The sequence below is a fragment of the Anas platyrhynchos genome, chromosome 6 (genome assembly GCF_047663525.1).
Source record: "Anas platyrhynchos isolate ZD024472 breed Pekin duck chromosome 6, IASCAAS_PekinDuck_T2T, whole genome shotgun sequence".
Classification (NCBI taxonomy): Eukaryota; Metazoa; Chordata; class Aves; order Anseriformes; family Anatidae; genus Anas; species Anas platyrhynchos.
Genome location: NC_092592.1, coordinates 12,772,017 through 12,794,072, shown reverse-complemented (window position 1 = coordinate 12,794,072; position 22,056 = coordinate 12,772,017). Strand labels below are relative to the sequence as shown.

General features: G+C 37.6%; 1 protein-coding gene and 1 long non-coding RNA gene across 24 annotated transcripts in view; one reads left to right on the top strand and one right to left on the bottom strand.

The window, feature by feature from the left end:
• The window catches only part of LOC106019172 (uncharacterized), a 90,840-nt gene that overhangs the window by 856 nt on the left and 67,928 nt on the right, over positions 1-22,056 (top strand). For both annotated transcript variants that reach the window (XR_011810348.1, XR_011810349.1), the window contains exon 2: positions 5,275-5,340. This is a non-coding gene — a long non-coding RNA (uncharacterized lncRNA). The remainder of the gene's footprint in view (positions 1-5,274; positions 5,341-22,056) is intronic.
• Positions 8,561-22,056, bottom strand: part of LDB3 (LIM domain binding 3) — a 121,431-nt gene continuing 107,935 nt past the window's right edge. For 21 of the 22 annotated variants that reach the window (XM_038181044.2, XM_038181040.2, XM_038181045.2 and 18 more), the window contains 5 exons: positions 20,833-21,133; positions 19,444-19,624; positions 16,647-16,767; positions 15,099-15,214; positions 8,561-13,061 (listed from right to left, as the gene is read on the bottom strand). In XM_038181044.2, the coding sequence (XP_038036972.1) occupies positions 12,972-13,061; positions 15,099-15,214; positions 16,647-16,767; positions 19,444-19,624; positions 20,833-21,133 (809 nt within the window). In that variant the 3' untranslated portion in view covers positions 8,561-12,971. Of the gene's footprint in view, positions 13,062-15,098; positions 15,215-16,646; positions 16,768-19,443; positions 19,625-20,832; positions 21,134-22,056 lie in introns of those variants that run through there. The other variant, XR_011810346.1, reaches the window with a different exon arrangement.

Genomic DNA, 22,056 nt, shown 5'->3' with positions numbered 1-22,056 from the left:
CTTCAAGGGATGTCTCCCAAGAGCAGTGCAAAAGGAGCCTTAATGACAGTATGCTATATGACAAGGAGGCTGCACAGTTCCCACCCTGCCTGCTGTTTTTAATCCTTCACTCAGCAGAGTGGCAGCGGTTGTGTTGTTGACATGGTCTTGATTTTCAGTTGCCCCATTGTGTGGTTCTTCTGCATCAAGAACTTTGTACGCGAAGCCAGCTATGGGGGCATACGGATAACAAAAACCTACTGACTTTTCCTCTGCTGTAGCCCCAAACACCCTTTAATCGTCAGCAATTGCTAGTGTCAAGATGCCTGCCCAGATAAACTGTTTCTAGAGAGTAACCAATTGAGAACCAATTCACTCAGGGATGCCAAACAGCCACATGTGCGTATATTGTGGGAAACACTGGTTTGCCCACTGTGACGGCCTCTCTGCAGCCCAGCTCTAGTTTGCGTGTTCGTTTCAGATAGGATCTGTATTGTGTGCTCCACTCTAGAGATGGCACCTCAGCGCTCTCACATTCGTTACAGTTCACATGCATCATACACACAGATTGTTAGGCAAGTGCTTAGCCTGCACACCGTCCCATATAGCAAAACAAAAGAGGAAATGTAATTTCAAACCTATCGCCTTTAAAAAGCAGGCAATTAAAGGCACACCCAGTAACTGTAGGTGGCCAGATACTACAGTGAGCAGCATTTAAAAATACAAGTCTTGCCTTACTAGACTTTTGGAAAAAAATATTCTGATGATCCAGAAAAATCCGTCAGTGTCCAAAACAAAGACAGCCTGCAAGAAAGAAAAGATCACGGTGTTCATGCCAAGCAATACAGAACCTTTATGCTTATGTTTATAATTTCAAAGGAAAATATGAGTCTGCTGTTCCTCCACTCTGTCTACTATCAGATTATAGCAACAGAATAGACACTCAATATGGAAGAAGAATGCAACATGCGTGTGTGTGCTCCCAAGCAGAACCAAAGCTGTTAGAGCTAGCATCTCTTTAAATAATGATCTGCGTGGTAATACAGTGCTGGGCTTTTCAGATGCTAGATAGTGATTTGAATCCAGTGTGCCTGGATTCGGCAAAAGCCACTAGCCTTGAAATTTGTTTGATCGAAACAAATCTATTTTGAACCTTGTACAAAATAGATTGTTTTCAACCAATCTCTAATAAGTAAATTTGCAAATCACAGAAATTACTCTCTCAGCTGCTACTTTTTAAGTCACTCAGGCACTGAAGTGGTATCACTCAAGTGATAGCCCGTTAGGTCAGAAATAATGTTGCTGAGAATGAGGTTTTCATTGCCATACCAGTATATCTTTTTTTGCATTGGTAAGGAGTATCGGGCTGTGTAAATACTAGTCTTAATCACAAAATAAATTCAGTAAAAGTAAACTACGTTATCATAATATATGGGCTGTAGGAGACAGAGCTGAATCTTGATGTAAAATGATGAATCATAACAACCTTAAAAGGTATTTGGATCGCAGGATTGTGAGGGATGTCTGATGAAACATCGTGTGGAAAGTACTGGCATCTTTCAAAACAGTGCAGAACTTACAGTATGGTTCCAATTTTGTGTAGGTATAAACTGATTTTTTGAAATGTATGGATTAACAACAAAACTATGAAAACAATGTGTTTAAAGTAAAATTCCGCACTGACAGTCATACAACTGTGTGAGAAGAGGGGATTGCTGGCCAATGCTGATGTGTGAGACATTCAACCTGGTGATGCAAGAGCCTAGTTGTATTTCTCCTAATGAGAGTAACTGTGAAAATTTAACCTCAGATTTTTGTCAAGGATAACACGAAGAATCAAACCTGTCTTGATCTGTTTTGCCCTGTTTACCTTGTGGGATAGGTAGAGATACCTGTTTAAATCAAAGACGAATACTTCAGGTGATAGACACTCAGAAAGATGCAGGGTTCCAGTCAGCTAGTTATCAGTAACAGACATCTCACCTGGTCAGGATTTAGGAATCTGCAAAAACTTGGACACGTCAGGTTTTGGTAACATGAGGTATTTATTTTGTTAATGGAGCAACACTCATAGACACTGCAGTCTGAAAATCTGAAAATAAACATGTATTCATTCTACACTTGGCCAGGATGGGCTGTGGAAGCCTAGCATGAAATACAGAAAGAGCAGTTCAAGATTGTCAGGATGAAAAGAGCTGTATTACAGAAATAAAATCATGATTTTTGGATAGCCTTCCAGCTGCTTTCTTTGTCATTTCCTCTCCAGAAATTTCTTATTAGTTCTTGGAATCACTTGGGAACTGCAAATCTTAAATATCAAAAGATCTTTAAGAACAAAGGCATATGTATAGGTAGAAGGTCATCCATGTGATAGGACGTTATCTTTGTAGATCCTTCTTCACTTCAGTCTCTGGAATTCATATGTCTAAAATCTGAGCCAACTGCAATTTTGAAAACTGTTTGCAATTAGATGAGTGCTTCTCTGTTACTGTTACCAAAATAAATATTCCATGTTACATATTAAGAGAATATTACCCTTCAGACAGGGACACAATTTTTTTCACTTTAAATGATGTGAATTTGGCTTTGCCTTTTTCCAGAACTGTTTTACTTGAAAACACATTCCTTTGATTATAGATTAATTGAGCTGTCTATTAGTTAGACATGTCTTGGGTTGTATTAAGTATTTTAAATGTAAGCATAATTAATTTGATAAGGCACAATCAATCTATCTGTGGGGGAAGATGTTTTGCAAAACTTTCTGCTCATGAAGCACTGATATTAAAAAGGAGGAAGTATTCACCAGCATTGCAAGCCCTGTGCAACCTTCAGCCCAAAAGGCGTGATGTGGAACCAAGCACGTGGCAGGACTGGAGAGCGCTGGGAGAGACTCCAGAGTGCCAGCTCAATGTGCAGAGCACAGGCGGGAGGAAACTCTTCCCACAGTGAAGCACTTGGTGTACTCCGGGGTTCCCTCTTGGTCTCTGCTGACCAGATTCTTCTTTAGCCTTGTGCATGCAGACAGCAAGGAAGGAGGACATAAGAGCTGTCTGTACCTGTGACGTGCCTTAGGCAGCTGCTCTGGGATGCAAACGGATTCCTTAATGAGCTGTATATTAGGGACCACAACTGCATCTTGCCAAGGGCTGTAGTAATGGGAGTGTTTTGCCTTATTTTACAAGTGCTCTAGGAGACATTTTGCAGTCAAGAACCAAATTTCCTGTTGCTTTTTCTTTTTTTTTCCCTTTCCTTTCTATGCCTTGTTGAGCTTCGCGTTTCTGTTTTTTCTTGTGTTGTTTTTTGAGAGCTAGGAATATGTTTTCCCCTACATGCAGGCAAATAAAATCTAGAAAGTCTTCATTTGCTCTAACAAGATTAAATGTTTAGGGTTAGAGTCCAGTGCTGATTTTTAACATGACATTCAGAATTAACTGCCACTCTGCAGTGCCAAATGATCTGCAAGGAAGCTTTAATTATTAGCTTCTCTCTGAGAATATTTATAATACGTTAATATATATCTGTGTTTCTCTACCTTTTATTGTAGGAGGCGTTTGTTAGTCTCCTTTACAAGTTTGGGTAATCCTTAGATCCAAAACCATATCATATTAACTTTCTCCTGTTGATGCTGAAGCTTCATCTCTTCAAGCCTTTTTAACAAATAATTCAGTTCTTGACCACTGTCCTTTTCAGCTACAGAAACTGAATGCTAAAATAGAAAATGTTTTTTTAGCCTGCTGTTAAACAAGGAGAACTCTTTATAGTACAGAAAAAAAGTCTGTCTTGATATAACTTTGTCCTCAAGAGGTATTGATTCAAGCAGCATTGTTGCTGGCAGCTATGGTGGGTAGTGTTGGGATTTACAAAGAGGGACATTTACAGAACTGAAAATGTTGTGTTCCAAGGTTGTCAGAATGAAAGAGATCTGAATCCTATACAAAACAAATGAACCAAGTAATTATAATTAACCATGAATGCATTACCAGTAAATAAGAAGAAATGCAGCAAAATAATCTCACCTTTTTTTTCCATACTCTCGCACAAATAATATAATACAGGTCTACTAAATCGAAAAGAAGAGGATATGCTTGTATTTCAGTCACAGCAGCCACCTAATAAATCTAAAACTGTGTAATGAAATTAAAAGCACAGAAATTAGGCTTTTCTCCCTCAGTCTTGAAGATACTTGAATATGCACGGGAACTTGAACAAGTTTAAAAAAACATCACGTGCAACTAAAAACAACTCCTGACAAACAATCTGTAACCTCCTTTGCTTCCAGTAAGAAATGGCCTGTGTCTGCAAGTCTCTGGATTTGGCAGCTATACCTAATTCAGTTCAAACTCCCTCTGACATCAGCAAAACATTACCTGATTAGGAATGCAGGATTGGATCTAAGATAGTAGCATATTAAAATGCCATTATAAATTCAAAAGCTACTACCCAAAATATAAAATGTTCAAAGCAATCAAACAGCTCTCAGTGTACACATTCAAAACGCTAAACAATAGTAGCTATTGCACGTGTGACCATCAGGAAACGCAGCTGTGCTTCTTTGTGTTACAATTAATTGCTTCCGTTGTATATAAAATTGAAAGTATTGGTACTCTGGGGCGGAAGAAGGATATCCTGATACACTGCTCCTGTTTCCTTAGGAAGGCCTATTACTGAACCTTTCACCATTAATTCAGTTACAATGAATTATCCTGTGATGAATAAAGGAAGAGTAAATTGGGTGGTTAATTGTAGTGTTAACGGCACTTTCTCTTTACGTTTTCACACTCTTACATTTGTATCTAATTTTACTCTTTTCACATGTGCCCTCTTTAATAGCAATGGTTCATTTTTAAGTAGTGGAACTTAATAATCAAAGGACCAAACATTTGGCTTGAAGATTGTTCCTTTTTCTTATAATGTTACTAGATCAGAAGAAACAAGACTTTGTCACTGTTCGTTAGCAGGATGAGTAAAAATCTTCTCAGCTTAAGTTTTTGTGGTCAGATTCTCTGAAGCTGGCACACAGAGATGTAATTTATATCCTTCTGTGCCAATAAAGTTCCTGAAGCTGGAGGGGGATGGGATGGAGAGTCTTACCAGAGTTAGGAAGCAGTAGTAACAGCCCAGCATTTCTGTTACGCGCTTTTTTTTTTTTTTTTTTCCTTCTTCTCTGGTGAGAACTATGTGAGAGCAAAGACTGTTTGAGGTTGTACAAAATAGTGCAAATCTGGTCCCTAGTGATATATGCTGACCCCAAACTTTACTGTCTACTTTTTAGTAACACTGAACTTTTCTTCTTAGGGTGCTTCCAAACAGAGAGCAGCTTCTGTGATGGCTTAGAAAATCAGTGAAGTCTCCAACAGCCATGTAAGTCTATACAAGGGGGATAACGTGTTTTGTATTTGCTACTAAGAATTTAATCCCTCAGGATGTTCCTCCTAACCATAGGCATGCATAGGTGTAATTAACACCACCAGCCTGTTTAAAATCCATAAGATGTGTAAAATCACAAAATAAGTGATGTGGGGGAATAGTGGAATCCTTCAGGAGGAGCACAGATAAATTCTGCCAAATGAACCGAAATCTTTGCAAATTTGAATTCAGTCTAGTCAGGGTCATAGAAAAGTAACCACAGAATGCCAACTCAGAAAAGCTGCCATTGCAGAAACCGGTCTACATAATACAGATGGCAGAAAATCATCATCCACATAATAAAATACAGTTGTATTCTCCTTCTTTTGCTGCAGCAGCTGGTACTGGAAATAGTGTCTGAAAAGCTAACTGTGCTCTGTCATTATTCCATAACAAGAGTTTAGATTCAGGTACGCTATATTTGATATGATAGCTAGAACCTGAACCCCTCTGGCTAGGACTACCACATTTCTTGCAATGATTTTTTGGCCAAAAGTATGTTCAGTGTAGCATAGATGCTATGTAATGTACATCCAGTAAAGCAGAAACTTTCGGTAACTGTCATATATATTGTGTATCCACAATAAATTTCAGTAAATCTGGTATTTCCAGGATGCATTAGGCTGAGTACATTTCCACTAGCTTCACAGCACATTACATTGCTTCCTACCCCAAATTATTACACAGCTTGCAAGCATGTGTAACAGTAACTCAGTTCAGGTTTCCACATGTGCAGAAAACATAGACAAATTTATTACGTCCTCAGAGTCAGCACAGGGTAGAATTTCCAGGAAGAAAAAGAAAAATGGTCATGGAAGATGCAGGCCTACCACTGGAATTAGGTACTGCAGAACAACATCTGGTTATGAAATGTATTTGTTGGGTTTTTTTGTTTGTTTATAATACATAAATAAAGTTCTTATTTGTCATCTGAAGTGGTGTGTTTTTATATGAAGCCGGATTCTTGAAAGTGTGCCCTTCTTTCTGCTCCCACATCTCCCATGCCATGCCAAGTCTAGAGGAGCTCTCTCATAAAGCACAAATACCTGACAACAAAAGCTAGGTCTCTGAGTGCATACAGTTTAATGCTTTATTATTTTGCTGAGTATAGTAAATGGACTATATGACTCCAACAATTTAGGCTGAAATACTGCAAGTACAAAATGCATCCAGTTAAAGGGAACCAGAGACGCAATTCTGAGTAGAGTCTTGTTTCAATTCATGCATGTGTTCCATACATACATTTATGCATGGTTGCATTCATCAGCATTAAGATGTCTTTAAACCAAGCTAAACCTTGATCCCAACACTATTTTCCAGTCTATGATTAGATCTTAAAATTAATTTTGATTAATCTTAAAATCTAATAAAAGATCTTTGATTAGATCTTAAAATTAATAAAATACTGTAAACGTTTCTTTTCTTCTGAAATGAGAGCCTTTGAAATTATGGATATAGATATTTATAAAGCTTCCTAGAAATCCAGAACAACCCCTATAATGCACCATACGAATAAAACATTCCAAAAGAACAGCAACTTTCATAGCTTTCTGGTAGCAAGTTGTATTCCTTCCACAAGGACCATCTCTTTTATTAAACTGAAAGTTATATTTTTCTTTTTAATGTACATCTCGTAATTAAAGGAAAAATAAATAATAACTTCAGTTTCAGAAAGACCTCAACTCTTTTTCAGTAACACTGCACGTAGTAAGCAGAAGAATTCCCATAACATCTTTGTCATTAATTAAAATAATCTGAATTCTAAAGTAGCAAGATTATAAAATATTTTACAGTAAAGGAAGATGTATTAATGACACTTTATGTATATTTATTGATTATTCCCTCACAGTTAAAATCTGGAAAATTTTAAAGGAAAAATATGTTCAAAGGGTTAGTTTCTAAAAAAAAATCAGGTTGTGCTTATTACACAGAAAAATTGTGTGACTCAGTCTAACGGTCCTTATTAATACATTTGTTTCTGTTTTCTTTTGATCCAATCTTCCTGAGAGAGGAGGAACTGTACTTTTAACATATATCTAAGGGCATGTTTTATATGCATACGGCAAAGAATTTGTGTCTGAATATAATCTGAATCTCATCCATAACTCTCTGATTTGGCCGAGAGAACAAAGCATTTCATTGTGTATTCAATAATGGTTTCAGCAGTCTCATTCACACATTCCTTTCTTTCTTAATCAACAGAAACTGGCAGAATTTAAGATTCATTATTTAGGGGGAAAAACAATGCCAAAGCCTATAGTTTTGAAATCACCATTTTCTTCAGAGCAAAGTATAACCTCTCTTCTATTAAGAAGCTCTTAATGCAACACTTGTCAAGCTATTTTGAACCACGTCCTTCTCTAATGAACTTTGCTCTGTTCACTTTTTTTGCACCCTATTAGCTGGCACAGTACTGTGCCTCTATTGCTTCCACTTCCTACAGCTGAACTCTCCCGGGATCGTGGTGCACTGTTTAGGCACAAATGGCTAATGCCAAGGTTAAAGGTCAGAACAGACAATCTGGAAAAACAGCAGTTCAGAACTGACAGCAAACTGGGTACGTTCTAGTCATTCTTATGAATTGTGTTTTACCTTAGGCACATTGTAAACAGAAATTATGGTATAAAATAAAATCAGAGTGTGCAAAGTTGCAATTCCTTATGCTGTACTTTGAAATGCCATCTAAAGCCAAGTCTGTCCATTTATTATCTAAGTTTTTAATTAGCTTTAATATAATTAGTTGTACCTTTAAAAATACCGCATGCCTAAGGGGTGTGGATTAGGAATGCACAAAATGGCTGTTCTAATAAGCCATGCTGCTATACGAAGATATCCTTTCATTTCAAAGTACTTTTTGGCACTGGAGTTCAATGAGAACATTTAAAGCATTTTGTATATTATTTAAAGTCACTTCTGCTAAGAAACGGAAGAACACCCACCTGAATTTAGGCAACTAAACTTTGTTCTCAGATGCATCCATGTAACTCAAGACAGAAGTTACCCATTCCTCGTAAAGTTACTATAAACAGTAGTTGTTGACACAATAAGGTCTGTGAATATACAAGTCATGCTAAGTTACAACATGTACTGTTAGTACACTGCATCTTTTAAGCACACTAACATTTGTTTAAAACAGCATAATTTGGTTAATAAAACATTCAAGACTGACATACAATACAGTTGAAACCAATGCTTTTATTTTCAAATCTGAAGTAGAGAATACAACCTCGTATATGCTTTCTTATCAGTACTACATGACTGAAAGCTGTCAAGTTGTTCACATGCCATATTAATAAATATACCCAAATCATAAAGTTTTAAATGTATTTGTACATTTCTTTTATTACTAGACTGTTTTATTCATGTTGGCACAGATAATTCATGCAGAGTACAGTTACTCACACCTCATAAACCATGCTATATTCTGTTTCTGAAATAACTAGGAACTTAAGAAAAATATGTATCTAAAAAGCAAGGGCACTTGTGGCATCAAGTTAACATGTAAATATTTTATAAAACCTAGACTTCTAGTATGATCACTGCAGGCAAGAAATCACTCCGTTTCAAATTCCAATGTTTATAAATACTAAACAAATTAACATCTGCTACCTGGAGACAAGTATTGCCAATAAATATTAGTGTGCCCAGCATTAGACACTAATAAGTGTGTTCAGTGCTGTGGACATTCACATTATTAAACATAAATATGAATAGTCTTTAACAAAACATTTCACTCAAAGTGCTGACCACTGAAGGACCAAAGTAAAATACTTTTCCTTGTTTTAAATTAATTTTAGAAATGCACCGTGTGTGAATCCAATACACTAAAAACTAACATGAAAAAGAAGTCAGGTCAGTGTTCTGCTTTTTTCAGATAATAAAAGCAAAGTCTTCTTTGGAAATGTTTAATTTACTCTTTTCTGCAAAAGCAGCAGAAAAAGAAAAAGCATTAAGATCACTTTTGAAGCCTCTGACTGAAAAGAAACTGAACACTTTTTAATTAGATAAAAGATGGGTCTTCTTATTTGATCATTCAGAGGTCCAGGATCTTTATTTTATTATGTAAAGTCCCATGTTAATTAGAATGAATATAAATATTTAGAGGAACTTATGACTTATCCCAGGCATCAGTTACAAGACATAAAACATAAACAAGTACATATTATTCATCTTGCAAACACTATTTTTGTACAGCATTTGTATTCAGTGATAGTTGCAGGGCCCTATTCTGAATTGTAGATCTATCTATGCGTCTTCCCCCCTATATCACAAAGGTGAGATGTGGCAGAAGAGTATCAGCAGTTAGGTGGGATTCTACCCCTGTGAAAGTTAAAATACTATACTACTATTCACAAATTTCTGGTTCGCATATGTGCAAAAAATATATCTTATTACAGATATCAAGGGCAGGTAAGTGGATTCCCTACTTTTGGACCATATTATGAAGCAGCACAAGTCAAAACAGGAAATTTATTACACGATAATCCTCAGGGTATCTCTGTTCTTCACTCAGAGATATCACTGTATCTCATACAGTGATATGTAAACTAGCTTTAATCTCACTTGCTCAGACACCAGCTGGAGTCAGGGCATGCGTTACAGTGCAGATTAGCTGTCCAAGGAAATTTTCAGGGCTCTGTCAAGTTAGTACAGCTCCCACTGTCTGTGCTGCGGCGTTTTCTCTGTTGCGACTCGCAAGCTAGCTCAGCTATACTTGCACATATTGCAGTCACCCTTCTGCATTGCTGACTTCAAAATTACTAGGTGGGATCCTGGAACTTCCTTGCTAACCCGTTCTGTATAAATTCATATGTGAGCTTCTTGTACCCTAATTTCTTGCTACAAGACCTTTCCTTGACTGTAGCAAGTCAGCCTAGCTATTCCTCCTTTCACCCTCTGCCCCACCCTGAGTATCTAATATGTCAGCTTCGTGCAACTGGCCTTATCTAGCTCTTCCCTTCCTCCAGCCCCAGCATCAGTAAGGACTTTCCCCACCTCCCCAATGCCTCACCTTTCCACACCCAACTGGAGGCCTCCCAAGCCCCCACATTCTGGCTGCTGAGGGTGCTCTGCCCTCTCTGATCCAAGCCTCACTTCTCCCTGATGGAAGTCCCACACCACTGTGCACCTGAGCTCCTCACAGGCTGACCTGGGCCACTTCACCTGTCAATCTCCTTGTAAACAGGGAGAAGAAAGGAGCAGTCTCAGCCTTGCAGCCTACCACCATCTCTGCACAGACTGTACCCCTACCAAAGCTGCAGCTGTTCCTCTCTGACCATCTCCAAAATGTTATGATAGAACCGTAGTTACAACCTTCACAGTTTACAACTCCTTCACAGTGACAGCAAAAAGGGAGCTTTTAGGGACATTGAGGGTGGAGAGGGAGAGAGACACGCACGTAGATTAGATCATGAAACTCCTGAGGCATCACATGCCCTAGTATTTTGTGTCCTGCCAAGGAGTCTGACTCCCTGTTTTGAGAGTCTGATCATAGTAAGAGACTAGTCTCAGTCAGTGGGTAACACAGAAATGTGCCTACTGAGCATCTTCAATGTAGTCTTAGTATATAATATGCTGATACAAATTCTCTTAAATAATAGAGAATAATTCATACAATTTTGTTGACGGCATTCAAAAATTAAAAGGAAATATAGAATTGTCTCACAGTTTTAAAAAGGTATGTAATGAAGTTAAATATGATTGAGAGTTATTTAATTTCCACGATTACAGTTAATTCTTCTGAAGAACATTATAAGCCCAGAGCTTTGGATTTCGTGATCAATGGAATTACATTGATCAGATTTACAGCAGCCCAGCACTGACTGAAAACAGAAAATGTGTTTGCTATAGAAAAACAAAAGGCTTTGCATATAATGTAGTAATTTTAGAATAATTCATGCGTAAAAAATCTGACCCAGTAGCACTCCAGATCAGATCACTGCTAAGATCAGTGAGAACTATGATACCTACTGAATAAACTCAGGTCATACATCTCAGAATTGCCACAGGCAGTTTAGGTTGTTTTTTTTTTTTTTTTTCCAAGACGTGGACTGCCTCCAAGCTAACTTAATTCATATTTTAGAACCCCAATTTTCTTCTATTTCCTCCTTCCCCCACTTCTCCCTAAAGCTTTGGATAATTTTTCATCACTAAAAAGACCTATTTTCTTAGAATGGGCATTACCTATAGGAGGCAAAAGGCAGACAATGCCAAGTCATTCCTGGTTACTCAAAACAGAAGGTACAAGAGGGTGCAGGTGGTACCAGAATGTGGCCCACAGAACTCAGCCTCAGCAATACTAATTCAAAACTGTCAGTACTACAAGCTGGCAACACACAATCACAATTCTCATTTAAACAAATTAATAAAACTTGAATAGTCATCAGGCTTTCCATTTTAATTCCACTTTCTATTAGACTGTTGTCTCCAATGCGAAAGTCATTGATATTTAAAATTAAAAATTCAAAATCATTACCAGTACTACAAGTATTGCTCTTTTGGAAAAAAAAAAAAAAAAAAGTTTGATAAATGTTTGAGCAACTTGAAAGTTGTAGGATAGAGTAGGGAACTTTTGCAAGCTATTTACCACTTCCTAGTTGTAGTAGATGGAAGTGAGTCATCATTGTTTATCAATGTGAAGATCCAGATGTAGATTCCAATTTCCCACTGATATCACTGGGAATTAGAAACCAAAGCAACTTTCCATATTTTTTTTTTCCACAAGAGGAAAGGCAATCTGGTTTTGAATTAACAGCCATAGTTCCTTTCCAGCCAGCCCTATTCCATTCAATTTAAGAGCAAGCTGGAAAAGCCAGATGCCCTTTTCCATTGTGATTTAAAAGTGAGGTATCTACCACCCGTGTAAAAACCCAGTGCACTAGCAAGGTTGACCCAACTTGCTTTTCTCAATCTTACGGGGGTGTGGAAGGAGTTAATTAATTCTGTTTCCACTTTGTTCTCAAACTAAGTTAGTCATTGTCTCCTAGACTCCCAGCTACATATGCATTCAAGGCAAACTTCTTATTTGGAAAGAATCTAAAGTATTTGATGCTATGAGGTAGCACCACAACATAATGGAATAGCACACACTTTTCATAGAGAAAACCCTAGCCTATTTATTTCCCTTTGAAAGCTATGGCCTTTGGTTCTACATATTATTGTTCATGTAGCACTTACTCATTCTTTGCAGGAAAGAAAATGAGTTATTACAAAAAAGGACTTTTCCTGTTATTCTTAAACACTAGTGTGTGGTCTAAGCAGTAAAACCGCAGTGGGTAGTTCATTTGAAACTGTATTTCTATATTACATTTTATGTTACAGGTTTTAGTCAGTATTTCTCCAAACTGCTGAGCTAATAATCTATTTTCAAATTGACTAGTTCTTTTGTTTTTGATTATTCATTCAGTAGGTTTTTGTATGAAACATGCAAATGCATGTTCTGCTTATAAGAAAGAGATTAAAATTAAACTTCGGAAGTGTCAACTTCCTAGCTTTTACCAAGAGAAATGCTAGTTATGGATATTAACTTTGTAATTGCCTAGTTAGTCATCACTTTTTCCCAACATTACTGACTTCCAAATCTTTTTTTAAACATTGATTGCATGGGCATGTTTCTTGCACAGTGGCTTATCCTTCTTGGAATAGAATGGATGACCTTCCAAATTCACATGGCATACCTAGAATTAATAATAAACACAATCAGAAATCACACAGGAAAAAAAGCGAGAAAAAGAAAGAAATGTGATTATCAATTTGAACTGTTTTTTTTTTTTTTTTTTTTTCTGCCCACATGTTTCTTTGACTATGTCTAGACAACACAATACAGAAGTACATTTGATTTCCCCTGGCAGGTTTCCTGCTCCATGCTGAAGTTAGGTCTTGGTTTGCATCAGCTGTCACTTTGTATTTTCCTGCCACCACTATCCACTAAGTTCACTAGTTTCTATTAAGACGAAGTCTGGACACTTAACCGTCTTCAGCATGACATGTCCATAGTGCCTATGCAGACCTCAACGAATAGTGGCACACTCAAGCACATGCAGCTGGCTCAGACTTTAAGACCTGGATTCTGATCCCTGTAATGTTCAATCTTACAATTTTAACAGCTCTGGTTAGCTACTATGGTCCCAGTGGTACCACCCTGCCAGGGTACCAACAGATACTCGTTCCCCTCAGTACTTCATTCTAATATTGGTGTTTATGTGACCAAGGAATGAGTCATTCAGACAGATGATAGCACTGAAAACAAATTACTTCTTACCAGGTTCTTTTTCAACCAATAGAATTCACTGCCTGGCTGCATAAGTGCCAGTGTTGACATAAAGCATGTGAAAATGCATGGCTGAGGGCAGGGCAGCCCATATTTACATCAGTTTTACCTGCCCTGGAATTGTATGGATACCCACACAGGGCACTGCAACACCACTTGCAAGGTCAGAGTTAACCAGAACCACTTAAGGAAGCCAGTACATCAGAATCTAGGAGCAAGAATAATAATATTGTCCCAAATGCTTATGGCAGGCTTAAGACCTTAGTGATGTGCCACATCATGTGAAAGGAAAACCATGTGAATGGATATAAGGAAAAGCACATCAGAAAAGTTCACTTGTTTATTTGCATATGACTTTTAGCTGACTGAAACTAAAATTAGCTCCTGCAAAAACAGCTGTGAGAACTGCATTAATGAAACAGATTTCACCTCTACTAAAAACTGGGTTACTAATTAAATAAATACATAAGGATCCAGTTAAATGAACAAGCAAAATAGAACAGGAAGCGTTCAGGTAAAATGTCTTCTATAAGTGACTAATAGCTCTTATTTTGTGAAGGAAAATGGCTGTCTTGGTATTGCTTTCCATGTTAGAATTTCAAAGATATTTCCGTATTCACAGAACACCATTGTGCTGCTACTCACTTCATGTACCCTTGAAAGACCAGTAGCCAGCTTAGCCTAAGATATTTATGGACATTTTTATACTTCCTACTCTTCAACCTGAATTTTAAAGTCTAACAAACATTAGAAATTCTCACTTGTGGTGTGGCCAACATACTATTTTTAGCTAATTAGATGTTCGAACTACTACTACCTTAGGAACAATACACTGGGGAGCAGCACAGCTGCATTAGATCTATATGAAAAGTACCATTTATCATATGGCTTTTACTGCTTTGTGCGCGTTGTGGGAATACAGCCACGCTATATAGCTGTACGCACACCACAGACTGAAGAGCGTGACCAACTTCTCTGTTCGTTACTGTTCATTCTGTTCACTCTCTAAACAGACTCCTTGTTGCAAGTTTCATCCAGCATTCTGAATGGAATTGTAAACTGTGCTGCTTTGTAAAATTATGGCTATCCTTTTCAGTATGGTTTTAATTTATTCTATATCCTGATTTATATTTATTTGGTAAATACTGGAAAGAATAATAGCAAATAGTGCTATATGTAACGGTACATACAGACTCTCTAAAATTGTATGCTTTATTAAAAAGCACTCACTTGTGATGGTCAAATTTAATAATTCTAATAAAAGTTTACAGAGGAGAAGAGAAATGACTCCCATTCCACTCCATCTGCAAGTAAAAAATCAAATTTAATCCCTCTGCATCCTCAGGCATATGTTAGTCATTTCTGCTTCCAGATCTTCTAATATTACTTAACAACTTTTATCGTAAGTATAAAGAAATGAGATAGTATTTGGTATAGAACCTACAGCACAAATGAAGCAGGTGTCATGCCAAGTGTGTCCAAGGGCTTCAATGAATTTATCTCCAGCTTCAACAGGAAAATCACAGCCATGGCATTTTGTGCTGAACAAAGCGATATAATCTAGAAACAAACAAACAGAAACAATTAATTTAGAACAAATTCTTTAACATAATCTTATTACACCCAAGAGAAATAAAGTTTCCAGTGAATAATTTTTATTATTTTTGCCCAGAGTTTCTTACTACATTCAGCGAACCCCTCCCCAAATGAAATTCTAAGCTGCTTTTTTCATTATTTAAATACAAATTCAGTGCAACACCCTATGTCAGTACAGAACTACAAGCTGTCACCACAAACACAGAGAACAAGCATAAAAAGTGCATGAAATTCAAAGTTATGTTTCTCACATTAGTCTTACATTAGCTTTAATGTATGTGAAAGCTATTTATATGGGCAAATATGGTCATACAAAGTACAACCTAATGCCCAGTAAGCGTTAACTTTAAGGGTGGTGTAGAAGCATAGTTTAAGTTTCCATGAGTAGATTTATGTCATCTATTTAATGTTGAAATGCTATGCTTTTTCTGCATTAAGAAAGAACGTTATAGAAACCCCGTACTGGCTGCTTAATACGTTTTTATTTTGAATATCATGTCCAATATGGAATTACCTTGCCTTGGAAAAGAATAGCAAAAACTCAAAAGATATATGGAATTTTTGAGAGTAATTAGAGGCTATGGGAAAACCTCCAACTTTAAAGGGTAGGTACCAAGTCAGTCATGTTGTAGGATTTTCATTCTTCACTAGGAGTTACTCTGTTATGTAAAACTTGATTTGCACAACATAAAGACTGCATCTCCAGAGAGAACTAGGCCAGAAGCATGTTAAATGGATAAGGCTGAGCTTACAGTGGGAATACCAGTTTAACCTTTGCCTGCTTCCTGACCCTGTCAGGCAACTCACTTGCATGGCAAGCTCCAGTTATTAAACCATATTACTCTTTCTATACTTTTGGAAATCCTGACCTTTTCTGATCTTAGTTGGCAAGAAGCAGTTCATTTGTTCCAGCACTCAAAAAGCAGAATCTGTACTACCATGTGTTGCACATCTGGGCAGAGCTCTTTTCACATGTTGATCAATTGTAGGGGTGAGTAGAAGTATTAAACAGCGTAGTAGAGAAAATAGGGGCAGCAAACCACACATACTGTATTGAAGCACTACCAGAAGAGTTTCTTGCCCCTGTAATAGGTAGCTTTCTGGTGAATAGAATCTACCAGGCAAGGCATGGGGGACAGGAGCAAAAGTGGAGGGAGAGAAATGAAAGGTAAGGTGCTCTGGAACTTAGAGGCAAAAACACCAGCACTCTGCCAGTCTATCACAAAGTGGAGAAAAATACCAAGAAGGAATCATTTGTATATGCAGGCAGTGGAAGCAAGATCCATTCTGGATGGGTAGCCAGTTTTATTTTATTCAGCAATTGCTTTATTCGTATGTTGCTTCCATACAACATAAAGTACATGATTACTAAGCAGAAGTGTCCCGTTTGCCATACCTTTCTCACAGTATGGCTCTCCATCTTCCATGTGAAAGAGGCTATTCCCAAAAGGCTTCTTACAAGCGGCACAGACAAAGCAACTCGTATGCCAAGTCTGTCTTAGGGCATGCATCACTTCCTGTAAAACAAACAAAAATCTCCAGCAGACTAGCATGCACTGCAACTACCTACTGAGGAACAAATACAAGGCAGAGATGTTCTAAACGTTTAACTTCTGTATCAGCCAGTTTCTTTCCTCAAAAGAAATTACTGTGATGTAAACTGAGTTCTTTTGGGAAGAGAGAGGAAATTGGTCTGCAAACTTTCTAGAGCAATATATTTGCCAAAAAGAAACAACATAGTTCAGCCAGCTGTTTGTATCAACATGCCTAGCTGCTGTTGCAGGAAATATTTTGCACAAAGATTTGATTTTTTTTCTCCATTGTTTTAACATTATGAACTCTTCGATGCAAGAGTGTGATTTGTTAATTAAGTTGTAAAGGACAATTTTATCTCTAAGACCAAGAAATGCATGCAAGTGATAGGTGATTTAAGTCTGATGTTTTCAAAGCAACTTAGATTATGTACTCATTTCTTCAAGACTCTCACAAGAACTCTTTAGAAACTAATGTGAAAATGAAAAAAAAAAAGTTCTTAGATTTTAATTTATGTGATTAGTCTAAAAGAGTCTGCATGTGTGTTCCTAGGCCACGTGTTCATCACACAAAAAAAGCAAAATCCCCACAACTGATACTCTACAGAAAAGAAAAAAAAAAGCTTGATTGTGTACAGGTCACAGTTTTTAAACACTTTTACACATGCTTGTTATGAGCCATGCTCTGTGTAATTGCAAACACTGTAAAGCAACTGTAAGTCTCTGTCACCAAAATGGGATGTCCTTAGACTCCCACCATGCTCAATTGCTTCTTCCTCCCCTACACAGATACCACGCTCATGAACAACTATTTGTGTGACTAAACCAGGGAACAGACCTTTCTTTGTCAGGCTACCTTAACCCTTAGCAGTTCTTTAGTCGTGTGCATAGCCACACAAAAGTTTATCCAACAACAAGAAATGGATAACATGGGATAGGAATAAATGATTGGAAGCAATGCAAGTGTTTAACAACTTCAGGCATGAGTATCAGCTTACAGTACTCATGAATGTGTATGTTCACCTGAACTAATGGAGAGAGTCATCAGCCAGACTCTGACTAACCCCCTTTTTAGTCCTATCTATATAATATGCACCTTAAGCAGAAAAAACAGATTTTATCAGTTTCTTTTTTCCATCCAGTACAGAGCAATCTCTACTCATTTTTATGTTGTCATACAGAAGTCCTGCAAGTCCAAAAGCTGTTGTACTGAGCTCTGATGCATAGTTACCTGCTAATTTGTCAGTTGTACTTGTGCCCAAGAGTATACTTGACAGTGCATCTCTGTCCAGATGTCAAAGGACCAGATGCTCAACTGGAGTAATTTTATTTAGCTTTGTTAACTTCAGTGAAACATTGATTTAAAGCAGCTGAGAATCTACATCTAATTTTATGTTGCTTCTGATTAAATACCTAGATTCTGATTCTCTTTTGAGCAATTTTAAATCTCCATTGACTAAGACAAAAGGGACTGAAATCTATTTCCATGCTTTCAATCCAGTGAATAGACAAAATTGTCTAATTTATGTTTACCATATAGATCATTAGAGAATCACCATTGAGATTCATTAACCTCTGTTACTGTTTGCAAAACAGTTATCACTGATAAATAGGTTTGGATCCATTTATGAACCTCACTGAGCTAAGAAGCAAAAAACAGATTGAGAAATCTTATTAATATAAATACAGGCAGCTGGCATCTTTGCTATTTTCCTGATGAAAATCCATAATGGGGAACTGATTTGCGCCAGCATTAATTAGATAAGTTAAGTCAGTACTCTGCTGCAAAATTACTCCTACTGCTGCAGCAAACAGGACTTGGTTGGAGCCAGAGCTTCACCATAAATGTCTAAGACTGCCATCCCTAATTGGCAGTTGCAGAGAAAAGCAAAAGCATCTACTCTGTCAATACCACTATTTAGACAGATATCAAAAGATTACAGCAAAGCAGTAAAAACCAGCGTGGTACTTCTTGCTTCCTCATTTAAGAGAATCTTATCATATTTTCACTATAACTTCATGCATAAACACAATGTTAAAAGTATCTTGCAGTAGTCCAGCCTCACTGCCATCTGCGGTATGTGTAGAGCATATGTAGTTGCATCTAGGCATGAGTATACTCAGAAAAAAAAAGAGGCATCTATTTTTGCCTTACTAGAATTCAGATCTTTTTATTTACTCTATTTTCTTAATTAGAAGAGGTCAGCAGAATCTCTCTCAGCATCCGTGTTGTTAGCTAACAGTGAGGTGCAGCAAGAGCAATCGGCCCCTTCAAGATTCCTGACTTCTCCATGGAGCTTTAGACTAAGTCTTGTATAAAAACATCCCTATTCAAGTCCCTCTTACATAAAAATAAGGAAGAGATAGGTAAGAGAAATATGCTGTATGTTCATTAGCAAAGAACAATCCAGAAAGTGATATGTATTTACACCTGAGAGATGGTATTTGGATTACACATTCTAAGAGTTGAATAAAGTACAGAAATATCCCTGATTTTGGATACATAAAATTTGTTACAAAATATGTTTTTCATTCTGAAATTATCAACAGCCTAGGAAATTATTACACAAAAGAAAATAATATCTGCATTCATTGTCTACAGTCCGAATTATTTCTGTTTTCAGTGAACCATGTAGCTGGAGAAATGGTTCTCTTGCTTACCCCCATGATCTTGGTGTGGCACCTGGCACAAGTAGGTGCAAAGAACTGCTCATAACAGCGCTCACAGTACACACTATTCTGCTCTTCCACAAAGCACACATCAGCCAAGGAAGTCTTGCAGTAAGCACAGTTGAATTCTTCTGGGTGCCAAGAGCGACCCATGGCGACCAAGAAAGGACCCCTGTAAAAAAAAATAATGTGTATTGCAAAGGTATTGAGTGATACTGATTACAAACCCATTTTGCTAGATACTGCATCCATGTGTAACAAACAATAAAAAACTATGCAGGTACATATTAAAGGAAAACCTGACCAGAAATGGTACTTTTCAAGATTATTACTAAAACACTTTGCCAACTGGTTAAAATTTTTCGTTATTGTTTAGACACATATATTACATTTATAAACAAGTGTTGGAAAAGTAGTCAACTGTTTTTGTATCTGCAAAGCTGTAAGTGATCTTTGTGACCAGCTGCAAAGACAACAGGAAAAGACCAAAGTATGTAAAGACAGAAGATTAAGATACTATTTGTAAGTATGAAAAGGCAGGCAAATCTCCAAACCTACCCACCTACATTTCACAAGAGCTCCTGCCTACTGCCTTCTTTTCATTTTAGAGACTGCTGCATCCTGCATGTACTAGAAGTGTCAGACTATCAGATGACAACTTGCTGTTTTATTGTATGGAACACAAGTTGGTTTTGGTGATTTACTCTCGATTGTAATTAGGTGTAGCTATCAGGATTTCATTCTTTTATTACTGGAGACTTTTTATTTCAGAATATATAAAAGATGACAAGCATCAGTTCCACATCACAAAACTAGCTCCTTTAAGTGGGTAAGACTGCATTAAACATGGTTTACTTCAAGTTGCTTAGCAGTCCACAGGGTAACACTGGGCACTGGTCCAGCAGAATGAATTGGGAGAGAAGGGAGAAGCATGCTATGAATCACTGGTAATAAAGTGTAGGCATTATCTTTCTCCAGACACAAAAGCAACAATTACATTTGGCTGCTGTTCCAAAATGATGTCTCATTCCTTTTCTCTCTACCATGCTCTCCTTGCCCCCCAACTCTCCCAACATAGTGGTATGTACCTCCTTCAAGAAGTACTGTAGGGACCAGAAATTTGTTTAAAAAACAGTGATTTGCCACAGCATCCGTGAAACAAACAATTAGCACGTATAACTTTGCAGTGATAAAAAGTGAACCACGCAATAGCTAAATGAGTTCTGGAAATGTTAAATTAATGAAGCAGACAACAGACATCCCTGCTGGGTAATTTAACCGAGTCTTAGGCTCTGGTACTATATATTAACATACAATAACCAGTCTCCCTGTGATATTTTCTTTTCTGCTTCATCCCTCTCCAAAACCTCATGACCTTACCGAATTATGCTGTTACAATGCCCACAAAGAGGAGTTCGGCTGCTGGCTGGAAAACGCTCAGCCCTCTGAATTGTTCCCCGGGCTATTGCAGGAGCCTGGGAAGAAGCTGAAACTGGAGATGGGTAAGCAGGAGTTGAGGCAGGAGATGGTACTGGAGCACCCCTCGGTAGGATGTTCTTTGTGACAGTGGTGGTGGTTTTTCCAGGTGCAAATTTCTGGGAAAAGGAGTCATCCGTTACCCAGGGAGGACGGCTTGCAGGCTCAGTGTTGGCAGGGGTGTAGGAATGAACTGGTGCTGGTGCTGTTTTAAGCATGCCAAAAGAAACCAAAAAGTATTTTAAAGCCTTCTCTTCCAATAGCAAAACAATAACCAAAGCTTCAGATGACAATTAATTATGGTCTGTCCCATTATCATTCAATAATTCTGGACTGAAGCCAAGGATTTCAGCCCAATCACTGGCTTTTAATCCATGGGCGTTATAGAAATGTTTGCCTTCTGGCTTTTACAGATTTTATGGAAATCATTTTCAAAGATCTCTCTTCATTTTTTAATAGGAATGGCTATGAGAATTTTGTGATAATTCAGAAGGCTGCTGTGTAGTCTGTTTAAGACAGGTTTAAAATTGAAAGAGCAGATCATGTAATGAAGTTTTGGACAGAATTCCCCATAATTTCAATAAGAAGTTATGCTGAAATTTTGATCTCATTATATTCATTAAAATGCAGTGTTTTCCACAGATGTCACTATTATTTACCATTTGTAGAAAGTTATACTCCTATTTTCTGAAGAAAAATAGGCTCACACGGAGCACAGAGATAGAGAGCACTGGAAGCAACAGTGAGGGAGCGAATTCAGCTCACATGACCAGCAAGACAAAGGCAGCGGCACTTAGAAGAAGGCCAGGCTTGTGGTTATAACTGATCTCAGCTCTGTTCTTGGCTCTGCCACAGATTTCCTGTATATCTTTGAGCGAAGTGTAGTATCTCTGTGCCTCAGTTCCCGTGTATAAAATAGAAATATTATACTTCCTTTCTTCCACCCTTTGACAATCAGATAAAATCTTCAGCGCAGAGACTGCCTCTCCTCTGTGTTTGTATGTACCAGGCTTTAATCTTGGGTGGAGCTTTATCGCATAAAAATAAGCAGAAGCTAGAGCCTGTACATACTGAGTTTTCCCTTTGCCCTTGCTCTTTTCAAAACATCAGATCTAGCATTGTGTAGGA